The following is a 27,937-nucleotide window of genomic DNA, read 5'->3' on the forward strand; positions in this document are numbered from 1 at the left end:
TTCAGATGTATATGGGCACATTGGTTTTATGGCACAGTTGTAATGATGAATTTTGGTATTTATGGAAAGAGTTCTTTGTTGTAAATGTAGCATTTGGTTTCAAAAGGTATTTTAGTTTTTCTGATTCTTGTTGTTAAGGATTCTTTATCCGGTCTATTACTGTATTCCATTCACCCAAATATTTGAAGCTATTCGCATGTTTTACATTTCTATAGTGGTGTTTAGCTGGCTTGTATTTTTTTTTTTTTTTTTTTTTTTTTTTTTTTTTTTTTTTTTTTTTTTTTTTTTTTTACAACAAGTTGATGGTTGTGTACGGATATACCGCCATGCAAGTGAAAGGCAGTTCCAAACATGCTGTTCGTTATAGACATAGACCAGTGTGGATGGGTGCGTAATACAGAGATGACAAAGTCATACACACATATACAGCTGGTGTTAGTATTTGCACTCTGGTGATTTATGAGAAAAAGTTTTTGATGTGGTTATGGGCGGGTGATTCGCGTGAAAAGATTTATAACATGATTATGGCTGCTCAATGTTAATTAACAGACTTTGAACACTGAATGGTAGTTGAAGCTAGACGGATGGCTCATTTCATTTTGGAAATCATTTTGAATTCAATATCCTGATGTCTACAGTGTCAAGAGTATGCCAAGAATACCAAATTTTCAGGCATTACACAGTGGCTGACGGTCCTCACTTAATGACCGAGAGCAGTGGTGTTTGCTTAGAGTTGTCAGTCCAAACCGACAAGCAGCACTGCATTAAATAATCACAGAAATCATTGTGGGACTTACGACAAATGTATCCATCAGAACAATGCGAGAAAATTTGGTGTTAATGAGCAGTGGCAGCAGACAACGGATGTGAGTGCCTTTGCTAACAGCATGACATCTCGTGCACCACCTTTCTGGGCTCATGACCATATCAGTTGGACCCTAGACAACAGGAAAATGGTGACTTGATCAGGTGAGGCCATCTTTCGCTAGGTAAGAGCTGGTGGTAGGGTTCAGAGTGTGCCACAGTCCCATGAAGCTTTGGACCCAAGTTGTTGACAAGTACTGTCCAAGCTGGTGGTGGTTCCAGAATGCTTGTGGGCTGTGTTTACAGGAACTGATGAGTCTTTTGGTCCAAATGAACCGATCATTGACTGGACATGGTTATGTTGACTAATTGGAGACCATTCCCAGCTATTCACGGTCGTCCTGTTCCCAAACAACGAAGAAATTTTATGGATGACTATGCACCACATCAGTGGGCTGCAATTGATTGTGATTGGTTTGAAGAACACTGTGAACAATTTGAGCAAATGATTTGGCAACCCAGATCGCCCAGTTTTAATCCCATCGAACATTTATGAGACATAATCGAGAGGTCAGTTCATGCACAAAATGCTGCACTGGCAATTCTTTCACGATTATGGAGGGCTATAGAGGCAGCATGGCTCAATGTTTCTGCAGGGGACTACTAACAACTTGTTGAGTTCATGCTATGCAAAGTTGACCCACTATGCCAGGCAAAAGGAGGTTCAACATGACAATAGGAGGTATCCCGTGAATTTTATCATCTCAGTGTAGACAGCCCGGGACTACGTGAATCTTATGTTTTACCACTTGTATACCATCTTGATTAACATCCTCTCCGACACCAGTGGCATTTTCCAACAGGATAACTGTCTGCATCACAAAGCCAGCACCATGCCAGCTTCACATCCACAAACCACCAGGCCATAATTTACAAGAATTAAGAGACTTATGCCTAAACATGTGGTGCCATGTACCTCCAGAAACCTACCGATGACTCGTTGAAGCAATGACATTCAAAATCACTGTCATGTTGCGTTCCAAAAATCAAAGAGGATGTCAGTGTCACATATTGGGGTTAGTTCATCATTTAGAGACAAATCGACAGAGGAAGTAAGGAATTGTGTTTTGGTCCAAAATATTTTATTAGGTCCTCTCCCATTTCATCTAAATCCATTACCTTAAGAGTTTTTAATTTATAAGGCCTTTTCAAGGGTAAAAAAAAGTGTTGAGAAACAGTTTAGATGTTCATTGCACTGTACACTGACGGAATTAGATAAGAAAATGACATTAAAAGCAGTAGACGAATTATATTTTCTTGGCAACAAGACAACTGATGATGACTTATATAGAGAGTATATAAAATGAAAATTCAAGGTTGCCACACGTTCTGGAAATCAGGGAATTTTCAGACACATCAGGGGAATTTAGGGAAAAAAATTGGGAAAATGTCACTTTTCATCTCATGAGATGAAATGTTTTGTTTGCAGAGGTGTCATGCATCATTGCTGGTGGGTGCAGCTGAGTACATGCACTGCCTCCCTACTCCCTCATTCTTACTGCTTTTCCCCTTCCCACCACTTCCCTTAGCTTGCAGTAAGTGCTGCTACCACTTCTTGCCACCAGCCTAACAGCTGCCAATGAGTGGCAGGGAGGTGTGAGGAGTGGTTTGTTTGGATCTGATTCTCAGAGACAGTAGCTGGAGATACCAGTCGTGTGCACAAGTTGTGTCCGAGTGATTTGTGAATGTATGTGTGCTCTCATTTTGTGACGAGAGCTATGGCTGAAAATTTGGCTGTGAGAGTGTGATTGTCTTTTCTACAGTCTGTCCGTGGCTCAGCAATCATCTTTACGGTGAGTTGCTGCCTATCCTCATTACTATTGATTCTTGAAGTGTTTGAACAAGTTACCTATTGCATGAATTGATCACTGTGGTCTCTCTTCATCAACACGCTGTCTGTGGCTCGTGAATAGCTGGCTGCAAGGGTGGATTTCTGCGACGGGTCAAAATCGCAGGCCATTTCTGTGGGTATCTGTAATGGATCGGACCTGCTGATCTGAAGCAGTTAGGATCCCACTAATGCGCAGACCGTGCCCGTTGGATATAGTCTCACCTATCTGCTCATTGGCTAGGTCTGTTTGTGTGTGGCATAATGCAGTAGATTTTCATGGTTTATCCGTGGGGCCAGGACTGTGGTGCTTCTCAGCAGGCCAGAGGCCATGACTGATGGACTGTCTCACCACAAGTACATTGTACAGTGTGGCATTATATAGAAATTTCATTTATATATGTTAGATAGTGTGGATGATAAGAAGAAGAAAACTGTGTCAGTCGCTCGTGGTTTGTTTGCTATGTACTCATATATTTCTCGAAAGAAAAATCACACAAAACCTGTAAGACGATGACATAACACAGTGGGCAATAACCAACAGTAATGAACATTGTAGAACCAACATTTTATAGATGGTCACTACAGTGTTGGTTTACACAATTCTTTCCCGCCTTATTCACTTATTTCAAGAGGCCTACTTTTTTCTGAGGTTATTTTTGAAATCAGTAAAGGTAGTTTAAATCTGTCTTGTGACTCCAAGGAAATGTGTGTTTTTGCCACAAAATGTGTGTGGTTTCATTGAAATAAAATATCATCAGTGGTCTTACTGAAACACACACATCATTTGACTTGCTTTCTCCATCAAAAAACAGTTCATTACAAAAGATGTTGATGTTAGTGCTTAAGATTTTTGTTCACATCAAGAAACGCCATCTGCTTCTAAGTTTTATATGTGTATAAAACCTTGTACCATAGCTTCAAAGACAGATGGTCAACTTATGTCTTAACCCCTGAGATCTGAAAATTTGTCAGGGAAAATCTCTAAAACTTGTATGGAAATATCAGGGAATTTCACAAATTATCAGTAACAAGAAAAGCATTTCTGCAAAAGACCAAAAATTTTAATATCTAAAACAATTCAGACTGAATTTTGTAGCATCAACAATGATGACATCAACAGTAACAAGCAGATTAAACAGTATTTCTTATGCAGCTGTACTTACTTTTAATGTTTTAAATTGCAGGCCCAGTTGAAAGTCAGCCAAGCTTGGAATGGAACCCCAGTATTTCTGGAAATGAAGTTGTACCTGCAGGTACTTCGTTTAATTCTGAAGTTGTTCCTTCCACATCAGGTACACGTAAAGTTCACCTGAAGAAAAGGAAACAGGGAAAAGCTGGTGGCAAGTCTTGTGGTGACTGCTTGGACAGGTGCTTGAAAGTAAGTGTCACTTACATCCTTAATCTTTTTTCTATTTCACTTAGCAGTGGCAACACAATCTGTAATGAATGGACTTATCTCCACTAGTGAGCAAAACCCTTGTTAGATATGATCCAACTTCAGTATATGCCAGCTACGGATATTGATGTATATCTGGCATAACCAGGCACATGATGATAAAGTATCGCTCTCAAACTAGCTGTGGGTAAATAAGTAAAGGCATAAAGTGTAACTGTGGACGAACTAGTTCCTGAAATATAGTAATAGTAAATTATTTTCTTGTAATATGGGCCCACAGCTTCTATAAATTTTTTGAAGGGTTTCATCGTGATTTCAGCTGTTAGAATTTTATTTTATAATTGTAGTTTTGGTATTAAGCCAATTTCAAGCATCTACAAAACATAATACAATATAATGAGAACAATTTACAGTGGGATTAACAGTGGGTACAACCAGTTTTGTAGTTTTTTAATATTCATTTATTGTTCTTACAAGATTTTGACATAAAGGTTAAGGTAGCAATAACAACGCAATATGCACAAATATGCTTCAGAGAACAACTGTCATCCAAATAAAATTCCTTGATAGATGACGTCTGTTACTTGCCCTATAGTGTAGCCACATCCGCTGCCGCCTACCACTTGATTACAAATGACACACAAACACAGCAAGTCACTTCACAATTGCTGTTAATGTGTAATGTGGATCAATGTTCGGATAGGCCACCATGTGTATGACTGTGTGCGTACAGTTTTAATCTGCCAGGAAGTTTCATATCAGTGCACACTCCGCTGCAAAGTGAAAATCTCATTCTGGAAACATCCCCCAGGCTGTGGCTAAGTCATGTCTCCACAATATCCTTTCTTCCAGGAGTGCTAGTTCTGCAAGGTTTGCAGAAGAGCTTCTGTGAAGTTTGGAAGGCAGGAGGTGAGGTACTGGCAGAATTGAAGCTGTGATGACGGATCGTGAGTTGTGCTTGAGTAGCTTAGCTGGTAGAGCACTTGCTCACAAAAGGCAATGGTCTCGAGATCGAGTCTTGGTCCAGCACACAGTTTTAATCTGCCACTAAATTTCAACTTAATTATTCATATTTGGTTTCAACTGACTATGGTCATAATTTTTTTAAGTAATGCCCATAATCATTGTTATCATTTGAACTGTTGAATATCAGAGACGACAGCATTTGCAGTCTGTAACAGCCTTAAATTACAATAGAGATGCATATACTTCAAGAAAGGTAATTATTAGGAGGCATTATATTCACATATAAGACTACAGATATTCTGTTATTTGTAGTTATGTGTATTATTATAGGGAGAAATTCAAAATGAAGCAGTTAAAAACTGCTATTTGATGCATAACGATACATCATAAGAATAAATCATTAGAACAACAGAGACTGAAAAACCTCCCAGGGGTCCACAATTCTTGAGTGTATACATACATGGTGAGCATGGGACCCCAAGCTAGTGCAGCTCTTTTTCCTGTCTGGTCTGCATACCTTCCCTTTCCACACCTTCCCTGTCCCCAATCCCTCCCCCCTTCCCTTCCCCTTTTCCCTCTCTTTGGGAGTATGTTTTGTGCCTATGTCCAGAGACAGACACTTGTGACTGTAAGACGCGGTTTCTGTTCTTTTATCTTTCCACTGGAAAGTCTCTGTCCTTTCTTTGTCCTTCTCTTTTCCTTGAGTCTTCTCTTTACCTTCTCCTTTGCTGCAGTGTTTGAGAATTCTTCCTTCTTTCCTTTTCTTTGTTCCTCCCTTTCTCTTTCTTTCCTTCCTGTGCGTGTCTGAAGGCCGACCCACACATAGCCATTAATGGGGTAAAGTGTAATTCCCCACATTGGGTAGACAAGTAGGACATGTACATACCCCCTGATAAAGCCCAGGCCAGGCCCGGGGTGATTACCCGGGCTGGTACCTTCCGAACATAGCGATTAATCCTTCTGTCCTTTTCTCGGGAGGTGTGATCTGAGGTGTGGACAACCACCTAACGCTGGAGTGCGCTTAAAGAGGGCCCCCACTAGGAAGGAGAGCGCCATCGGAGATGCCGGTAATCATGGGGGGTACTTTTGCATTGGTTTCTTCTACTTCTACAACTTCTGCCCACAAGAGAAAGCTAGTTGAGTCTCGGCCATGGACTATTCTTCTGTCAGTGCCGAAGTTCCTAGTTGTTTCTCGGTCTGACAGAGGTCAAGACTTCTTTGCAGTCAACCCTTTAATAATTTAGAAAGATGTCAACGCAATTGCAGGTCCTGTAAAGTCTTGTTCCCAGTTACGAAATGGCACCTTGTTGTTAGAAACAGACTGTGCCCTCCAGGCACATAAATTCCTTGAAACTACACTGCTACACACCTTCCCTGTCTGGATGGAAGTGCACCGTACTTCAAATTCATCGTGCAGGGTGGTTTATACAAGATCACTCGACAGATTATCCAGTGAGGATATTCAAAATTACCTGTCTGATCAGAGCGCAACGACCATACATCGAGTCATGAAAAGGGTTAAAAAGGAATTGGTACTGATCCACACACTCTTCTTGACATTTGACAGAGTTCAACTTCCATCAAACATTAAAGTAGGAGACGAGGTACTGGCAGAAGTAAAGCTGTGAGGACAGGGTGAGAGTCGTCCTTGGGTAGCTCAGTTGGTAGAGCACTTGCCCGCGAAAGGTGAAGGTCCTGAGTTCGAGTCTCAGTCCGGCACACAGTTTTAATCTGCCATGAAGTTTCAAGTTTCATTAAAGTGGGATAGGAGATAATTTCAATTCACCCTTAGATCCTCAACCCTACACATTTGCTATTGGTGTCAGCGGTTTAATCATACCAGCCAGTCGTGTTCCAATACGGCCAAATGTGTTGCCTGTATCAGGGATGCCCATGAGGGTGGTTGTCCACCTCCATCCTCTAATTGCATTAATTGTATGGGCGACCACATTGCTTCCTCTTATTTTTAAAGATGAGCGAATTACTCAGGAAATAAGAGTAAAGGAAAAGGTGTCTACCTTTTTTGCTCATAAGTTATTCGCCAGTAGAAAGCTCACTGTGCTCCCAACGGTTAAGTATAGCACTGTCCTCGCCTCTCCTCGACCTACTAAGGCGGTAGCCACGCAGACTTGCGAACTCACTTTTAGTGCCATGGTCGTCAGTTCAGCCAGCCCAAAGATCACCTGTTCAACCTCCACACTACCTCCACTCACTTTAAGGCTCAACCTTCATTGGCTCCTGCTAAATCATGGACCCCAAAATAAGACGCCTGGACTTCAAAAAGAAAAGAGCCTACTTGCGAAGATTTTTTTCATACCCAGACCTCGCAACCATCAAATCCTCCCTTATGTCAATGTCCTGCTTCCAAGAAAGCGAAACAAAGTCCCTCTCCTTCTCCATCATGGCGTGCTTCTCCTACAGCGTCACCCAGCAGTAGCCACCCTCAACCGTCTTCCGTGTCACCAAGACGTACCTCTGGCAGCCGATCAACCAGCCGATCACTGGTGGCAGGAGCTGCCCCCGAACAACCTACAGATCTGTATTTGGATGGATGCCGTTCCACACCCTTGACTGACGGCTCTCGGCAGTCGTTGAGTTACCTGCAACCATGGTGAGATTTTTCTCTTTTCTGTCCACCTTATGTCAGTTATCCATTGGGATATCTGCAGAATTGTCCCCAGTCTTCTTCTGTCTTCAGGCAACAAAGCTCATTTCCAATCAGTCCAGTTTGATCTCCCTTCTGTTGATGGCACTCTGGCACACAGGAGATGTATAATTCTTCTCCATGATACTATCCCTTATCGTCCAATCCCCTTAAACAGTTCCTTCCAAGCTGTCGCTGTACGTCTTTCCATTTCTGGATACACCTTCTCTCTTTGCATCAAGTCCATTCCGTCGCCTACACCAATGGCAGGAGCAGATCTTCTTCATCTCCTTGGTCAGCTCCCACTCCCCTGTTTGATGGTTGGGTCCTTGCCCAAGAGGCTCCCTATTGATTGACCACTTCCACCTAGAGAATCTTGTTTGCTTCAACACTGGGGAATCTACTTTTCTGTCTGCCTCCACGTCAATCTACTCTCATTTGGACATTCACCTAACTTGCCGCTTTGAATGGTTTGCTCTTGCTGATATACACTCCATTGATACATTTTCCAATGTGCCCTTAGACTACATCCACAACTGCCATCTATGCGCCCAAGTTGCATGCAGTTTTCCCAAGCCAATTGGACACTTTTCTCCTCTCTAGTAACATTTGATGGCAGTCAGTTTCCTAGCATCGTCGATCAGGTCACTCATGTTACAGAAATTATTCTTACAGCTGCAGAATGGTCAATACCTTGTGCCTCCCTTTTTTTCCCCAGGTGCCCCCCAGTTCCTTGGTGGAGCGAGGCGTGCCGTTTCCCCCCGTCATCCTATGCTGGCCATTTGTATCCGCTATAAGCAGTTATATGCGTGATGCTATCACATCATCTGCGATAGCACACAGGCAAGGTGGGACTTCTTTATCAGCTCCTTTAACACCTTCATTCCCTCATCTAGAGTTTGGAGTTGAATTCGACAATTATCCTGCACGTCTAATTTCTCTGCCATCTCTGGGCTAAGTGTCACGTAACATACCTCAGTGGATGCTGTCGCAATTTCTAACTCATTGTGCCAACACTTTGCTGAGATTTTGAGCACTTGAAATTATTCGCCAGCGTTTCTCCCGAAGAAACGAGCAGCAGAAGTGAGACGTCTTGCTTTCTCCTCTCAAAATCGTGAAAGCTATAATACCGTTTTTTTATGCGGGAACTCTTAACACACACTCTCTCCCTCTCGCTCTTCCATCCCAGGAGCAGATGGCTGTTGTTGCATTTATCATACCATAGTCTGTGTTACCTCCTTTGCTTTTATAATCGAATTTAGACTGACAGTACCTTTCCCAGTAGATGGCAGGAAGCTATTGTCATTCCTGTCCCAAACCCTGGAAAGGTCAAACATCTCCCCTCCAGCTATTGCCCCATCTCTCTCACGAGTAGTGTATGTAAGGTTTTGGAGTGTTACGGTTAATTGCCGTTTAGGCTGGTGGCTGGAATCCTGAAATCTTTTAACACCTGCTCAATGCGGTTTCCGAAAGCATTTTTCCCCAGTTGGCTGTTTTGCTCCTCTATCCAATTATATCATGAACAATTTTCTCAGGAAACGACAAACAGTAGCTATATTTTTTGATCTGGAGAAAGCATATGATACCTGTTGGAGGTCAGGCATCCTCCGCGCACTGTACTCTTGGGGCTTTCGAGGTCCACTACCCCGTTTCGTCTGTGAACTTATGACAGAGTGCACATCTAAGGTTCAGGTGAATCCTTCCCCGTACTTTCTCTCAAGAAAATGGAGTGCCCCAGGGCTCCGTGCTAAGTGTTGTACTGTTTGCTATAGCCATAAATCCTATTATGTATTGTCTCCTTCCTGATGTCTCGGGCTCCCTCCTCATCGATGATTTTGCAATCTACTACATCTCCCAATGGACCAGCCTTCTTAAACGACGTCTTCAAGGATGTCTCGATCCTCCACTCATGGAACATCAAAACTGTCTTCAGATTTTCTCCCAGTGAGACCATCTGTATAAATTTTTGGAATTGTGAGGACTTTTATCCGCCTTCACTACATATAGGCCCTGTCAACCTTCCGTTTGCGTACGTCGCCAAGTTCTGGGACCTGTGTTTGACAGAAAACGGTGCTGGTTTCCCACATTTCATACCTTTCGGCTCACTGTCTGCGATCCCTTAAAACCCTCTGTGTTCTGAGTGATACCGCTTGGGGAGTGGACCGAGTGGCCGTCCTCTGCCTATATCATGCCTTAGTGTGCTCGAAATTGAACTATGGAAGCATAGCTTACTCCTCTGCACGGTCGTCTATTCTTCAGCATTTAGACTCTGTCCACCAGTGTGGATTGCGTTGAGCATCTGGAGCTTTTGACACCAGCCCCCTTGGAGAGCCTTCACGCAGAGACTGCTGAACCTTCACTGTCCAATTGCCAAGCTGTCCTTCTGATTTGTTACGCTAGTCATCTGTCTTCCATGCCTGCTCATGCAACCCAAGCCCTCTTTCTTGACGCCTCCTTGGATTTAGAGGCCACCCTTCCTCTCTACTACCACCGGGAGTCAGCTTCCATCAACTGCTACATTCCCTTTCCTTCCAATTTCCTAAAAACACTCTTGACAAATGAGGATACGGTGCCACCTTGGCTTCACCCACCGGCCCTGCCTTCTCCATGCCTTTGCCAGCTTCCCAAGGATTTTACCCCCCTATAGTTTATCGTTGGGCATTTGCTGCTCTATGCGCACAAATGGAGCATTCCACGTTCATTTACACTGATGGCTCAAAGATCACCTTTGCTGTTAGGAGTGCCTATATTGTTGGTGACAACCCTATTAGATTTCGGCTTCCCAACCAGTGTTTGGTTTTCACTGTAGAGCTTTTTGCTGCTCTCCAGGCTGTCCATACATCCACTGCCATAAGCACACACAGTATATTATATGCTTGGATTCGCTCAGCTCTCTTCTCAGCCTCCAAGCTCTATATCCCATCCTCACCCTGGTCCACTGGATTCAGGACTGCCTCCACATGCTCCACTTGGGGGGCATCTCTGTGGCATTCTTCTGGATCCCAGTGCATGTTGGTATCCGCGGAAACATTGCAGCCGATTTAGCGGCAAAGGCTGCAGTCTCTCTTCCTCGGTCCGCTGTTCGCGTGGTTTCCTTTGCTGATCTACAGAGCAATTGCGGGACATAAAACCTCTTCCCTTTGCTTGGACCTCTTCCTCCCAACCTCGCCATCAGGAGGAGGTAATTTTAACTAGACTGCAGATTGGGCACTGTCATGGGGATGGTGAGACACCTTTTACTTTAGTGCCCCTATTTTAATCTGCAACATGCTGTTTACAGCTGTCGCCTGATGTAACTTCCCTTTTAGCAGATGACACACGCTAAACCGATTGCGTCCTTGAGTTTATCAGTGTCAGTAAGATAACATCGTTCATTTTAAGCACTTTTCGGGTAAACAACCCCCCTTCAATAGCAGTTTTCTAAGATTTCCTTCCATTTTTAGTTTTCCTCCTCCTTGAGTTTCGATCCCATTGCTGCCGATTTAAATTTCGGTTTTTCCCCCTCACTAAGCCACAGAATGGGTATTTAAGACCATAGCAGTTTTGCACCCAAAATGTCTAAAATTTTTATATGCATTACAGGTGTTCAATGTGAAACACTTTGTCACATAGACAACATCCAAGCAATAATTACTTGCAAGCAATACACTCTGAAACATATGTGAAGCTGCTGATGTGAGCACATTTTGATTTCTGGAATTGTTTTCAGTGAAGAAGGCACATACACATTGTCTTTCACATAACCCTATAAAAAGAAATCCATGTATATTTGGTCCACAGATCTAAGTGACTAAAATCAGAACACAGTGTCGTCATGTCTTGTACGAGTGATCCAACAATTTGGAAGAGTTGATTTAAAAGTGTGCACACCTCCATACCACAACATAGTAGTGCTTCATCTTGCTGAAAGGTGTAATCCGTGGTATTCATATCAAGCTCTGACACCAGCCATTGGTAAAGCATGTTCAGGTAAATGTTGAAACACTTAGCATCAGCTATTGCTGAGGCATGTTCAGGTAAATGTTTGTTGAAACACTTAGCATCAGCCATTGCTGAAGCATGTTCACACGACTGAATGTTGAAACACTTGGCTAAAGGAAGAATAATGTACCACATAATTTTTGTGGTGTGATCCCATAGAACCAACTTTAGGTTAGTAATGCTGTTGTTGAGTTAAACATGAAGTATTTTGCTGTACCCCCTACTTAAATGTTGTGCCCGTCAATCTTGCCAGTCAAGTGAAAGGATGCCACACTGCTAGAAGTTACATCTACAGCAAATGTTTCTTGTTCCAGAAGCATCCAGCATATGTTTGCTTCCTATTTATTGTGCTTGTGTAACAATTGAAATTTTGAAGTTTCTTTTACGTTATCTATCATTCCTATCTATGTACTGCCTTGCATTAAAACAGCTATAGCTGTTTGTAAGCACTGTATCCATATTGAATTGCCCTGTACTGGATTCAAACATTTCTCATCAAATGTGATTTGTTTGAAATTTTGTGTACCATACCTAGTTGAAACTAATTGTGAGTAAATGACACTATTGCAGCTGTTTCTGGTTTGTATTTCTTTATTTAAGTGCTTTAGTTGTTAGTGTTGTTGTGAGAAACAAAATAATGTATGTTTATTGACCTTTGGTACCCACTGTTTGTTCTAATATTAAGCTGTCTTCTAACATATGCCTCAGAAAATATATTTTTCACTCTCCAATATTCACAGGAGGAGGATGACGGTTATTATCCATCCTATGTTTCTGTCAATGAAAGTATTATCTCATTGCTTCTCAAGCTGCATTCACAGCTGTCAGGTACTCCTGATAGTTTTAATCCAGATGAAGTGGAAACACCAGAAATGGCAAAGAGCCGTATTGGTGATGGCCCAGTCTTCATTGGGAAACTTTTACGCAGAATAGCAGCATTGGATACTCTTTGCAGGTAAGTTCCTGTTACTCTTAACTGCCTTCTGTGATAGCGAAGTTAACACTAGTCAGGGTTGTTCAGTTTGAGAATGAAAAATGAGGAGATGCCTTCACATTCTTATAATTCAGTCATATGATAATCATTGAGAAAACAAATTATGTGGCTGCATGAACCTAGACACTATTTATCTCACATTAAAACATATTTTCGTGAATAGTTAGATACTTCGGGTAGCAGAAAAAATTTTTACTGTAGTATATATGAAATGAGGAGAGACGCTAATAGCCATTTTGAATGATGATGCTGTTCTTATTATTATGTTAATTCCAATGAAAATGTTTTCCCTGTCTTGTTATTTGTAATTATTTACCTATGTTGTTCATAAATAGGATTTCCACTTTTGTACTGAAGCCTAATAGTGTGCACAAGTTGTATTAATAAAGTAATATAATGTATAATGGGGTTAATTTCTTTTCAAACAATCTTCACACTTTAATTTTTATATATTCAAATTTTATATAGCTTCAAGAGCAATTCTGGTTACTTCAACAGTTCACATCTCATTTTAATTACAAAAGCTGCTGTGACTGAAAAGGGTCACAACTTTTGATTACACACAGTATTTTAATCAGTTTTCTTCAAACAAAGTATTTATTTCAACTGTTTGCTACTTGTCTTACAGATGTTATGTACTAGAAATGCAACAAATGTGCAAAAAATTAGATGCTTCATTTGTCTGTTGATGCTGGTTGTGTGTTTGAAATTTGACAAATAGACATCAAGATAAAAATTATAGCTTTATTTTTCTAATGCAGAGAAAATATTAGAGAGACACGTAATCAGATTTGGCCTCAAAAGGAAGAAGAGCGAGAAGCAGCAATAAAAGCACAAGAAGCAAAAGAAAGAGAGGAGAGGAGACGAAGAGCAAAGGAAAGACAGCAGAAGCTGATGGCAGAATTTGCAACAAAACAGAAGCAGTTCATGGAACGTGCAATGGAAACAGGTATGAATTGAAACCAAAATCAGGAAAACATTGTTTATCTTCATACATCTGTACTTTGGTCTCTACTATCTGCCATGCACACGTCACAATAGTTTGCAGACTATGGACATAAATGTTTTGTAGATTGTAGGTAACAATAAATTTTTTTGTTTCTGAAGGTGTCTTCTGAACATTTATCTCAGAAAAGCCAAGACTACTTTTTATTTAATTATGTAGTATAAATAGAATAAAATGTAATCTGGAAATTTTTTTGACATTCATTAGGGGCACGTGATTCAAAATGAGGCAGAAAAACTTTAATTGCCTGTGCTGCATTTCATTTTTTTATTTTTTTTATTATTATTCATCTGATGTACAAAATATGGCAGTAATTGAAACGTGTTGCGCGAAAGGTTCTAAGCAAGTTGGTCAATATAAGAATATCTACAAAATTGTTAAGGCTTATGTGGCCACTTGTTGACAAATTGCCTGTCGGCTTCTGTCTCAGGTTCATTGGCTGATGCTTATTTCATGATTTTTCTGACTTTTGCCAGCACAAGTGGACAGCATTGTCAAAACTTCACCCTCCATTGCTGGCCATGGAAGGAAGTTGAGCTCAAGTATGGAAATCATATATACCTGGCACACCAATATCCAAGAGCTCTCCATAGTCATTATTACTGTGGTTGTAACCTCGATGCCTGCAACGGTCATTCACTGCAGTGCAGAATCCAGGATCCATGTACCATGAGGCTTTCTTCTTTCTTTTCGGAGTTACTGTCATGTTTGTATTTTCTATAGCTTTCCTGAGCAAGCATGTGTGGTAGCTCTTCTCTAGAGCAAGAACTTTTGTGTCGGCGAATTTTTGTATGTGGTTTGTCTTGCACAGTGCATCCTCTGCCACATTCAATTTCTCCATCTGCCCCACCGTGCAATGCCCCTTATATTCAGTGATGCTGGTGTTGATTGACCATCCAGTCATTCCAACAAATACTTTTCCACATGTAAATGATATGCAATATATTCCCAACATTGTAAATAGGTTCCTTTTCTCTGTTGCTGATCTGAGACACTCTTTGGCCTTCTTTGTTGGTTTATAAATACTGTGACACAAAAAACACCAAGGAGTATTTATGCATTGTAAAACTTGGTAGGCATGTTTCTACATCTCAAAGATGTCTACTCAAATTTTGGACCAATCACAGAAGAGTGGCACTAGTAGTGCCAAGATGAAGATGCAAATCAGGTTTGCTTTAAATACATGCTGTAACAGTCGTGAGTGGTAGTTACCTTTCAGATTGGAAGTGGTGAGCTGATGTTAGTCAAGAATGCCAGTAAGGTGACAGAGACGCCTTTATCAACGCTTCAGAGTTTGAACCAGGTTGTGTAATAGGGCTTCAAGAATCTGGATGTTCCTTCTGGAATAGTGCAGAAAGACTTTACAGCAGTGGTCACAGGAATGTACGGTCACAAGAAAACCAGTCTCTAGACAGCCACATGGCACTATTGTGAAAGAGGACCAACACGTTCAGCATCAGAGGCAGCAATTTTAGCAGCAGTTGGCACCACAGTGTCACAACGAACTGTTACAAATCAGTTACTTCAAGGATCGGGTCTGAGCCAGTAGCCCTGCAGTGTGCATTCCACTAACCCCAAACCACTGCCGTTGCAATTTCAATAGTGTCAAGCGAGACCTCAGTGAGAGCAGAGCGGAGGTCTGCTGTGTTTTCTGATGAAAGCCTCAGTGCCAGTGAGGGCTTTGTGTTGGTTAGGAGAAGGCCAGTTGAGGGCCTCTAATCAACCTGGCCACATGCTAGACATACCATATCACTGTATCTACAACTTGTGTTATAGTCAGGGGTGCCATTTCGAATGACAGCAGGAGTGCTCTCATTATTATCCCACACACCCTGACTGCAAATTCGTACATCAGTCTGCTGCACAGAGTGGCCGCACGGTTTGAGGCACTATGTCATGGATTACCCGGCCCCTCCCGCCGGAGTTTGAGTCCTCCCTTGGGCATGGATGTGTGTGTTGTTCTTAGCATAAGTTAGTTCAAGGAGTGTGTAAGTCTTGCGACCTGTGACCTCAGCAGTTTGGTCCTTGAGGAATTCATACACATTTGAGAATTCTTACATCGGTCTGGTGGTTAGACCTGTTCTCCCATTCATTAACAGCATTCTTTTTTTTCTCTCCAAATGTTCTCTGCTCTGTGTCAACATGTCACTGTGGCCTCTTCAGTCACTAGGTCTGTCTCCAATTGAGCACATATGGGACATCATCAAACTACAACTCCAAGTATCATCCACAAAGAGCATTAACAGTCCCTGTATTGACTAACCAAGAACGACAGGTATTGCACTCCATCGCACAAACTGATATCTGGTGACTACAAAACAGACTGTATGCATGTCTGCATACTTGCATTCAACATTACCAGGTATTAATTTTCCAGCAGTTCACATTTGCAATGACTTATCTTGCACTTCCATTAACCTGTGATACGTTGCAATGTTAATCATTTAAATATGTTACCTAGACAAATGTATTACCAAAATTTCATTACTCTAAATGAATTATTTTTTGGTCTTACAGTCTTTTCTGTCAGTGTAATCTTTATGTGGAGTTTGTACAATATGTGGTCAATTTTGTCCATCACTCTGGGAATGTATGGAAGAAAATTTGTATGTGACATTTATTTTTCCAATGTTTCACTTTGCAGAGTGTTTGATTCTGTGATACTTATTATGTAGTAGTGGGAATCTGTTGCTACTTGGATCCCTTTCTAGGTGTTGCATCTCATGTCTGAGATGTTGCAGCTCACATATTCATCTCACTCACTTTATGGGCATATTAATAATTCCTTTTTTGGCTCAAGTGGTGATTTGACAGTTTGTGCTGGTATAGGTCCGTATGTCCCAGTTTTCAATACACCTTGTGTCTCAGGTTTTCCCATCCTTTATGACCAGAACTTTTAGAAAGCATAGCTGTTTCTCCTTCTCTACCTCTATTGTAAATTTTATGTTGGCATGGAGATTGTCCTTGGAAGTCTCAGAGCTGTTCTTCACCATGCTTCCATACAACAAAGGTATCATTAATATATCTGTACCTCTCCTTAGGTTTGCAAGGTGCCCAAGTTCAGCACCTGTGCTTTGAAGTGTCCCATGAAGAAGCAGGTAACCACGGGACTGAGTGGACTACTCATGGTGACTCCTTCCCAGTGTTCATAGAAGTTCCCAATCCACCTGTAGTAGCTCATGGAGACATGCATGAAAGAGCTAGGTGATGTTTTGTGGGGCAAATGAAACTGATATACTTCAGTAAATCATTGAGTGGCACTTGAGTAAACAAAGAAACAACAACAAAGCTGACTGGGATGTTGTTTGGTCCAAATTTCAGTTTCTTTTGGCTTCTCAGTGGAGTGTCCTGAATCCTTTACGTTTGAGTCAGTCTTTTCCAGGTGGAGCTGAGAGGCCAAGTGTTTGCCAGTTCATATGTTGGTGAAGAGCACTAACAGTCTTAGTGGATCATTAATGACTCTTTGATAATTCATACAACCAAAATTATAGGTCATCTGTGTTGTGCAGGTACCTCTGTATGCCGGCCGTGGTGTCTGAGCAGTTCTAGGTGCTACTGTCTGGAACCACGTTACCACTACGGTTGCAGGTTCGAATCCTGCCTCGGGCATGGATGTCCTTAGGTTAGTTAGGTTTAAGTAGTTCTAAGATCTAGGGGAACCTCAGAAGTTAAGTCCCAAAGTGCTCAGAGCCGTTTGAACCCCTGTATGTCCACCAAGAGAGAAGATACCTTATTTAACCAATTCATCTTCCTTGTTATATTCTGCATTAAATTTGCACTTAATTTTCAGTATGTCATCAGATCTAATAGGTCCAGGTCTTCTACCCCTAATCTTCATTCTTCATTATGGTCATATTTTGCTTATCGCCAGGTAGTTCTAATATACTTTTGTCGGCATTGAGACTCGTGATAGCTTTTACCTCTTCTTTCTTCTTGTTGCAAGCAGGTGGTTTTGCTTGGCACAGTATCTGGACAGGTTACGTATGTATTTCCCCAGCCCTTTCGCAAATAAGTGTCAGATAAACACCTTGGTATTAGCAGTGATATCCTCCAGAAGTATATTTCTCAGGATGTCAATGAAATTACCTCCTTTTTGAAGAATGTAGACTGCTGCTCTTCGGGCAGTTGCCATTCACTCAGGTTGACCACTGTGTGTGACATGTTGGATATGGCCTTGTCAATCTACTTCCCAATTCTGCACACTTTTTCTTCTGTTGCTCAGCACAGCAGTTGAGTTCATTGTGCATGCTGATATTGTTGATTCATCCCAGTTGTCTCAATGGATGCTGCTACTTAGTTGATTGAAAATGTCCAAAAGTTCCTCATCTTTTATTGCCAAGTATCTCTGTGTTACACAAGTTCGCACAAATAAAAGCTCATTCCCGTCTGTCAGAGATACGATGTGCTAGACCGGTGAGATTAGGTGCTTATATTTCAGAAACTTTGATGTGGCCCCTTCATCCCAGTATGTGACCGAAAGCCAAGAGAGGGCATCAACTATGCTTTCTTCTTCTGTTGTTGGTCAAGATGTTGGTACAGTTTGCAAATCTTCTCCCTGTAGATGATAGTACAAAATCATTGACGCTTTCTTGGCCACTTGTTTACATATTGCCTGTCGGCATTGTTTTCTGGTCAGAAAACTTGTGAAGTGGAGTTAAGCTGAAGAACCAAAGGCAATTTATCAGAAAATCTGCCTGAAACTGTTTGGTAATTTGAAAATTTGGCGGTGGTGACAGGATGGGGGAAGGGAAAACTGTTTGGTTAAGAGTTTGGGGCCAGTGGGTTACCACAGATTGAGGGTAGGATGATTACAGGAGCGACAGATGTGTTGCAAGGATAACTCCCATCCGAGTAGTTCTGAGAAGCTAGTGGTGGAGGAAAGGATCAAGATAGCCCAGGTTGTGAAGCAGGCATTGAAATTGAGAATGTTATGTTCGGTTGCATGTTGTGCCATTGGATGGTAAATTTTGTTCTTGGTAACAGTTTGATGGTGGTCATTCATCCTGGTAGACAGCTTGGTTGATATTCAATCCAACATAAAGAGCTGTGCAGTATTTGCAGTAGAGTTGGTAAATGACATGGTTGTTTTCACAGGTAGCCACACACATGATGAGATAGAATAATCCTGTACAGGACTGAAGTAGGAAGTGCTTGGTGGGTAGATTGGCCAGTTATTGCATCGTGATACAGGATTTGGGGTGCACATAATTAAAATAGAGGCATTTCTCATTGCGCCGGGGTGTTCTCACGAAATTTCAATCACCAGCTTTCTCCTCTGAATATGAAAATATTTTGTTGATGCCAATATGCACAGGGAGAAATGGATAATTATAATAAAGTAAGGAAAATCAGAGCTCGCACAAAAGAAATTGGTGTTCATTTTTTCTGTGCGCTATTAGAGTGTGGAGTAACAGATGGTTATTGTGTGATTTGCAGAGTGGCTATACAGATGTAGATGTAGATGGGCCTTCCACAGGTATATGATCCTAGCAAGGGGATGAGAGTGGAAGTGGTACAGGAATCGCCAAAGATGTGTAGGTTGGGTGGGTGATAGAACACCACAGCTTTAGGAGGGGGCATTCTATCTATGGAGCTATAAGAGCACTTCACGCAAATTATTCTACAGCATTAACTCGTCATTATTCCTTTCCATGCACAGCATGACAGTTGCCAGCATAAACATTGATCATATAAGGGAGTATATAAGACCTAACATCATATTCAGAATCAGAGAAAAGATGTCCACCACAACGGTTTCCCCGTGAAACGGCTCCTGACTTAGGTGTTGTTTTCTTCGAGAATAAATTGTTAGTGAGTAACAGCATTTGAAGTCACATAAACTTAAAGCATTTAGTAGTACAATACATTATGAGTTAAGATTCTTATACTTCGTGAACTATATAAAGAACATCAATAAAATTTTGAGGTGATGTTCGCTCACCATATAAGTGAAGCAGCAGCTGATGGTTGAGCATTTGTCACATTCCACAACTTCGACAGCCACTTTGCGTCAAATGCTATGCACATCGGCAGCAGCAGCTAGGACACTTTGGCACTGCGTCAGGATCTGCTGGCCGCCAGCAGCATCTTATCGAGAAAATTCTAGAGGCAGGCACCAAAAACAGTGTGTTTCCTTGTAGAAAAAATTGAATCCAGAAGACAATGCCATGTAACAGCAAGTGAATGCTAGAGTCTCCACAACTGTACAAATGTACAATGTAACACGGGATTGGTTGTGGTTGAGGAATCACCTGAGGAATTCTACCATGACATCAACAATTTCCTCCAAGAGACAAATAAAGTTTCTGCTGCCGTAACAAATGAACTGACCCAGAAAGTGTCAAAATTGGCCACATTTTGATCCAGGTTGCTTGGTCATTTATGAGAACTGTGAGAGGAGACTGAAAGATTACCTCAAGAAATCTCTAAATCAGATTCATGAGCACTGAAAACCGCTGTGGAGCTTCTAGAGCAGAACACCTTCAAGCTGACAGAAAAAGTGAGTAGGTCTATTTCTTCGTATGCTGCTGTCACAGCTTTACAAAAACCCAAGCTAAGTACAACAGCTAAGATAAAAACAACAAGAACAAGGATGCAAAGGTGTAAAGAAGAAACTTTCTGATGTAGTAAATCCAAAGACAGACAAGATTAGGATCAAATAAATCCAGACAGCCAATAGTGTTGTCATAGTCTAAACAGAGTATGATGATTTAGTACAAAAACTTCAAGGGAAAACTAAATCAGATACACAGTGTTAAATGTAAACCACCAAACAAGAAGAGGTCTCTTCTAATTGTGTGCAGTGTGCCCAAGGAAGTGAACAAGAATGAACTTCTTAAAGAAATTTGAACTTAACTTGCCTGAGCACATGCAAAAGAAGGAAATTGAAGAAGAGATACAACTGAGATTCTGAATCCAACCACAAGAGAGAGCCTATGTCAGTCACATAATGGAAGTTACTCCTCTTTTCATAAGTTTCTGCAGCAAAAAGAAAAGGTGTATATCGGTTTCCATGCTCTAGGAAGTAATGATTACGTGGACATGGCAGAGTGTTATAAATGCTGTAACTGAGGTCACACAAAGAAATCTGTAAGTGTATGGAGCAAGTATGCTCCCGCTGTAGAGCAGAGGGCCACCAGAAAAGTGCATGCACAACAATCGGTGAGAGACCTGTCTGCATGCCTTGTCGCAACAGGAACTGAAAATATGACTCATCTGCAACTCAAACACATGTTAAAGCACGAAATAACTAGAACAGACTATGGATACATCTAAAATACAAACAAACATATGATCAACTCAGTATTAAATCTGTGTAAATCAAGTAACAGAAGACACATTGCACAGGAAATGGAAGCTCAAGACCCCGTTGATAGTAGCCAAGAATAGGTGTTGTGACGTAGCCTGATGTCTGCAACGTGGGATTATATTGCCTGGAAGAGCTGTGTCACATTGTGAAAACATTCCAACAACAGTCACTAAAGATTTTATTGAGAAGCAGCATTTTAACTTCATGAATTCAATAGACATGATACCACAGGAGATATTAGAGACAGCAACTGTAAAGAACTTATCAGACTATTTCTTAAATGGGTAAAAATCCAGACAAAGTTGTGTTGCATAATAAATGAATTTGAGCTACAGTAATTTTGTGCAAATGAAGCAGAATATTCAGGAAGCTTAAATATAGGCAGTGTAACTCACAATGACCTGTCCTCAAGTCTAGGAGACCCTTCATCACCAGATGAATTTCATGAAATTTGTTTGGGGAGAGACTATGTGGGGAACACATGTATCAACCCAAGTTGTGGGGGCTGCTGGCAGAAGTGATGTTTCTGATGCCACAATGCGTGCAGTGGGAAACTTTCTATCTTGTCAGCTGATAGACCCGATGCCAAATCTATATGGAGCTCCTGCCAAATAGTACGAGATGGAATCCAAAATTTTCGGGATTGGTACTGCCATCGGGAAAGTAGGAGTAATAGATCTTTGCACTGCTAGGTGGTGAGAGCTGCATATCTCATGAGTCAGTGTACGGAGTGGCATTCAGCTGGGAGGAAGTATTACATGTCCACAGTGATTTCCGTAATACTCCGTGTTTGGTGTGTGGCAGTTTTACGATGGATCTGCTAACAGAACAGTGCGTGTGAATCAAATTCTGTGCGAATCTTGGGAAAAGTGCTGCGGAGACCCTTGCAATGAGTCAACAAGTGTTTGGGGGACAGAGCATGAGCCGTATGTGTGTGTTTGAGTGACATACTTGGTTCATGGCCGGCCATACAGACGTTGAAGATTATGCTCACATTGAAGAGCATGATCATTGTTTCCTTTGATACCAAGGGAATTGTGCACAAAGATTTCATCCCACCCAACCAAACAGTGAATTCCGTGTACTACTGTGACGTTTTGCGATGGCTCCGTGAAAACGTGCGGTGACAACTGCCCGAACTTGGCGTCAAGGGAATTGGCTGTTGCATCACAACAACGTGCCCTGTCACACATCCTTGCTCACCAGGACCTTTTTGGCAAAAAACAACATGGCAGTTGTACCCCTCTCATTGTACTCGCCAGATTTGGCACCTTGCGACTTCGCGCTATTTCCAAAACTAAAAATCAAGTTGAAAGGCCATCGGTTCGACACTCTAGAGAGGATTCAAGAAGCATCGCTGGCGATGCTAAACGCCCTCAAAGAAGAGGCCTTACAGCAAACATTTGACCAGTGGCAGAAGCACTGGGACCTGTGTGTACGTGCAGATGGGAACTACTTCAAGGGTGATGGTAACCATTAGTCCAGAGGTAAGTTTTTCAACAGATGGCAGCACCCGTCCTGAAAATGTTGGATGGCGCCTCGTATGATAAACATGGTGATGATGGTGACACTGCACTTGCAGTAGCACCAGACACTCGTGCAGCTTTGACATCTTCTGCAGATCCTATCCTACCTCTGCATGAAGTGGAATGTGGTGATCGTGGCAATACCGATGAGTATAGGAATCACAAAACAGTGAATTTCAGTAACAGTCAGGTCTCTCTACCAAATACAAAAAATTTTTTATAGCATTTCGAATCCCACTAAAATGATATTCAATTACACAGACAAAGTTTGTAATAATTTAGAAGTTAATGTCCAGTTAAGTCGTTTGGAGGATCCTGTTTTTCTACCGGTTGTTCTTAGACACGTTATCAGAGTTGGTCATCGTACAGAGACATCTGTTACATATTCTGCGTCTGGGGCATAAAACAGGATTCTTCCGAGAGTAAATAATTATAATTTGTGAACAGAGTTGAAACCATTATATGATCTCTTTCGGCAGACGTTCATGAGAAGAAATGAATCATTCAATACTGAACTTTTATATGTTTATTTTGTAAAAGCATATGGATGTGTTGTCTTCCACCCAGCCCTCCCCTGTGCAAAGTGCTTTGTTCACACTCAAAACACATTTAAGGATAAAAATATTATAGATAAATGCTGTGTGAAATAAACTGGCTATGACCGATATATGAAAATTAATCAAACTTATCCATTACAGATATTTTAGAACCTGTGGCTGTTAATTGAATGTAAATAAGTTACATAAAACAGCACCCAGTCACTTTTTTGAATAATTATGGTTTATTCCATGAACCAGTTTTCAAACCTTCTCAGGTTCATCTTCAGATGGTTTCTTTAGGTTACATCATTATTTTTAGCATAATGCTGGCTCTGTGACAAGGAGGAGGAACACACTTTAATATATTGCCATGACTATTGTTTATCTGACGATTCAGGGTAAATTTAGTTTTTTACTTACTGCGACAGTATGGGTGGCTTTTTTTGTTAGTGTCCATCTGTCTCCTTCCATTTTGATGGTTAGTTGGTATATCACTTCACGCACTTTGACAAAGAAACTTTGCCAGCAGGCAGCATGTGTTGTCCAATTGTTGCTTGTAATAAAGATCTTAACAAAAAGATATGGCATAGGCCTACTTCGAACAGAGATGTAATTTGTTCCTTTTTACATATATTAAAGGCAATATAAGGGCAAGTATTTTAATCGGGCTGGTGATAACATAAAAGCACAGAATAAAATAAAGAAATAAATAAATGAGTTACACAAGAACAAACTTAAAGTGATATGTCTTATTCCTGTTCATATATTAACGTGTAAAATAGTGAGATCCCTTAATTGGGCAGGTAGGTTTGTAAATTTAAAAAGGGAAATGGATAGTTTAAAGTTAGATATAGTGGGAATTAGTGAAGTTCGGTGGCAGGAGGAACAAGACTTTTGGCCGGGCGAATACAGGCTATAAATACAAAATCAAATAGGGGTAATGCACAAGTAGGTTTAACAATTAATAAAAAAAAATAGGAGTGTGGGTAAGCTGCTACAAACAGCAAAGTGAACGCATTATTGTGGCCAAAATAGACACAAAGCACATGCCTGCTACAGTAGTACAAGTTTATATGCCAACTCGCTCTGCAGATGACGAAGAAATTGAAGAAATGTATGATGAAATAAAAGAAATTATTCAGATAGTGAAGGGTGACGAAAATTTAATAGTCATGGGTGACTGCAATTCGGTAGAAAGAAAAGGGAGAGAAGGAAACGTAGTAGGTGAATATGGAATGGGGAAGAAAAGAAAGAGGAAGCCGCCTGGTAGAATTTTGTACAGAGCACAACTTAATCATAGCTAACACTTGGTTCAAGAAGCAGAAAAGAAGGTTGTATACATGGAAAAGGCCTGGAGATACTGACAGGTTTCAGATAGATTATATAATGGTGAGACAGAGATCTAGGAAACAGGTTTTAAATTGTAAGACATTTCCAGGGGCAGATAAGGACTCTGGCCACAATCTATTGGTTATGAACTGTAGATTAAAACTGAAGAAACTGCAAAAAGGTGGAAATTTAAGGAGATGGGATCTGGACAAACTGATTAAACCAAAGATTGTACAGAGTTTCAGGGAGAGCTTAAGTGAACAATTAACAGGAATGGGGGAAAGAAATACAGTAGAAGAAGAATGGGTAGCTTTGAGGGATGAAGTAGTGAAGGCAGCAGAGGATAAAGTAGGTAAAAAGATGAGGGCTACTAGAAATCCTTGGGTAACAAAAGAAATATTGAACTTAATTGATGAAAGGATAAAATATAAAAATGCAGTAAATGAAGCAGGCAAAAAGGAATACAAACATCTCAAAAATGAGATTGACAGGAAGTGCAAAATGGCGAAGCAGGGATGGATGGAGGAAAAATGTAGGGATGTAGAGGCTTACCTCACTAGGGGTAAGATAGATACTGCCTACAGGAAAATTAAAAAAAAAACCTTTGGAGAAAAGAGAACCACTTGTATGAATATCAAGAGCTCGGATGGAAACCCAGTTCTAAGCAAAGAAGGGAAACCAGTAAAGTGGAAGGAGTATATAGAGGGTCTATACAAGGGCGATGTACTTGAGGACAATATTATGGAAATGGAAAAGGATGTAGATGAACATGAAATGAGAGATACAATACTGCATGAAGAGTTTGACAGAGCACTGAAAGACGTGAGTCGAAACAAGGCCCTGGGAGTAGACAACATTCAATTAGAACTACTGACAGCCTTGGGAGAGCCAGTCCTGACAAAACTGTACCATCTGGTGAGCAAGATGTATGAGACAGGCGAAATACCCTCAGCCTTCAAGAAGAATATAATAATTCCAATCCCAAAGAAAGCAGGTGTTGACAGATGCGAAAATTACCGAACTATCAGTTTAATAAGTCACAGCTGCAAAATAGTAACGCGAATTCTTTACAGACGGATGGAAAAATTAGTAGAAACCATAGTAATACTGGAACACGTGAGGCAATACTGAACCTACGACTCATCTTACAAGCTAGATTAAGGAAAGGCAAACCTACGTTTCTAGCATTTGTAGACTTAGAGAAAGCTTTTGACAATGTTGACTGGAATACTCTCTCTCAAATTCTGAAGGTGGCAGGGGTAAAATACAGGGAGCGAAAGGCTGTTTACAATTTGTACAGAAACCAAATGGCAATCGAGGGACATGAAAGGGAGGTAGTGGTTGGGAAGGGAGTGAGACAGGGTTGTAGTCTCTCCCCAATGTTATTCAATCTGTATATTGAGCAAGCAGTGAAGGAAACAAAAGAAAAATTCGGAGTAGGTATTAAAATCCATGGAGAAGAAATAAAAACTTTGAGGTTCGCCTGTGACATTGTAATTCTGTCAGAGACAGCAAAGGACTTGGAAGAGCAGTTGAATGGAATGGATAGCGTCTTGAAAGGAGGATATAAGACGGACATCAACAAAAGCAAAACGAGGACAATGGAATGGAGTCAAACTAAATCAGGTGGTGCTGAGGGAATTAGATTAGGAAATGAGACACTTAAAGTAGTAAAGGAGTTTTGCTATTTGGGGAGCAAAATAACTGATGATGGTCGAAGTAGAGAGGACATAAAATGTAGACTGGCAATAGCAAGGAAAGCATTTCTGAAGAAGAGAAATTTGTTAACATCGACTATAGATTTAAGCATCAGGAAGTCGTTTCTGAAAGTATTTGTATGGAGTGTAGCCATGCATGGAAGTGAAACATGGATGATAAATAGTTTGGACAAGAAGAGGATAGAAGCTTTTGAAATGTGGTGCTACAGAAGAATGCTGAAGATTAGATGGGTAGACATATGTCTGCTTGTGTCTGTGTATGTGCGGATGGATATGTGTGTGTGTGTGTGTGTGCGAGTGTACACCTGTCCTTTTTTTCCCCTAAGGGAAGTCTTTCCGCTCCCGGGATTGGAATGACTCCTTACCCTCTCCCTTGAAACCCACACCCTTTCATTTTTCCCTCTCCTTCCTTCCTTCCTGACGAAGCAACTGCCAGTTGCGAAAGCTCGTAATTCTGTGTGTGTGTTTGTGTGTTTTGTTCATGTGCCTGTCTGCCGGCGCTTTCCCGCTTGGTAAGTCTTGGAATCTTTGTTTAGAGTACTGATTTATTTTGACAGTAGAGGGCATTACCATTTAGAAACATAGCACAGGTTTTATTCTGTGGTAGCATATTTACATTCACACCAGAGTAGTTAGGATGTAAGGTGAGGGATTGGGGGTTGTGGGGGTGGGGGTGGCAAGGTGCTGTAGGGTTGGTTGACTGGATACTTGTTTTGAACTAGTAAATCTTCAAAGTTCTAAAGGAAAATTTTGTTTCTCAGTTCAGTATGGTCATTTTCTCAGTTCAGTATGGTCATTGAGTAAGTAGTCAGATGCTGTATTTGTGTAAATCAATATTTCAATTTCTGCAAGAAGGTCAAGTATAGTGCCTTTGTTGGCAAAATATAGTATTTGGGAGATTTTATTCTATGTTGTTTCCAGAATGATTGTGTTGGGCACACTGAGAGGCAAAGCTGGATTTATTCAGGTTGTTAAGACGGATTTCTTCTATGTGTTCTTTAAATTTTGTTGTGAAGCTTCTACTGGTTTGTCCAAAGTTGGACATAAGTTGCAAGTGAGCTTGTATACCTGACTTTTGATAGTGCTGTATAGTAGTGGGTTGTAATAAGTCGGGACAGGAAGATTTGGTGAAAATGATAATGTGAAAATAATGCAAAATTATCTTTTAGTGAAGGAACACAAACTCTCTGATTTTTAAGAGATATTGCAAAATTTGTAATTTTGCCATACAAAAACGTTATAATTCTGAAGATGGCAGTTTACTAACAGTCATGACTAACAGTTACTGAATATTACAACTGCATTTTGTCTTCAACTCTCCTTAAAGCTGAGGATGTGTATAATTTTGAAATAACAAACTTGATGTGGCATCGAAAATACCACCAAATTTGGCGAAAATATCATCACCAAAAAATCAGATCTGTTGCAAAAGCACAAAATTTGGAAATAAACATCAAATTTTACAAAAAAAGGACACTGAATTTGGCAGTAAATGACAATGAATTTGGCTGAAGAACACCACAGAATTTGGCAAAAATAAATAACACCAAAGTGAGCAAAAAATGACATAGACTTTGGAAAAAAGTACCAAATTGACAAAAAATCACAGCAAATTTTTAAAAAAAGGTAATAAATATGCAAAACAAAAAATATCATCAAATTCGGCAAAAAATTACTCTGAATTTGCATAAAAACACACTTTGGCAAAAACACTGAATTTGAGAAAAAATTACACTGAATGTAACAAAAAGTAACACCAAATTTGGCAAAAGTTTCAAATAATTTGGCAAAAATAACAAGTAACATTACAAAAATAACACCAAATTTTACTAAA

The 27,937-nt window shown here is 40.8% G+C and overlaps 1 protein-coding gene across 2 annotated transcripts in view; it reads left to right on the forward strand.

Moving 5' to 3' along the window:
• LOC126355628 (E3 ubiquitin-protein ligase Ubr3) overlaps positions 1-27,937 on the forward strand; it is a 259,907-nt gene that overhangs the window by 188,357 nt on the left and 43,613 nt on the right. For both annotated transcript variants that reach the window (XM_050005991.1, XM_050005992.1), the window contains 3 exons: positions 3,880-4,073; positions 12,423-12,637; positions 13,438-13,625. In XM_050005991.1, the coding sequence (XP_049861948.1) occupies positions 3,880-4,073; positions 12,423-12,637; positions 13,438-13,625 (597 nt within the window). The remainder of the gene's footprint in view (positions 1-3,879; positions 4,074-12,422; positions 12,638-13,437; positions 13,626-27,937) is intronic.

The sequence above is a fragment of the Schistocerca gregaria genome, chromosome 3 (genome assembly GCF_023897955.1).
Source record: "Schistocerca gregaria isolate iqSchGreg1 chromosome 3, iqSchGreg1.2, whole genome shotgun sequence".
In the NCBI taxonomy this organism is placed as follows: Eukaryota; Metazoa; Arthropoda; class Insecta; order Orthoptera; family Acrididae; genus Schistocerca; species Schistocerca gregaria.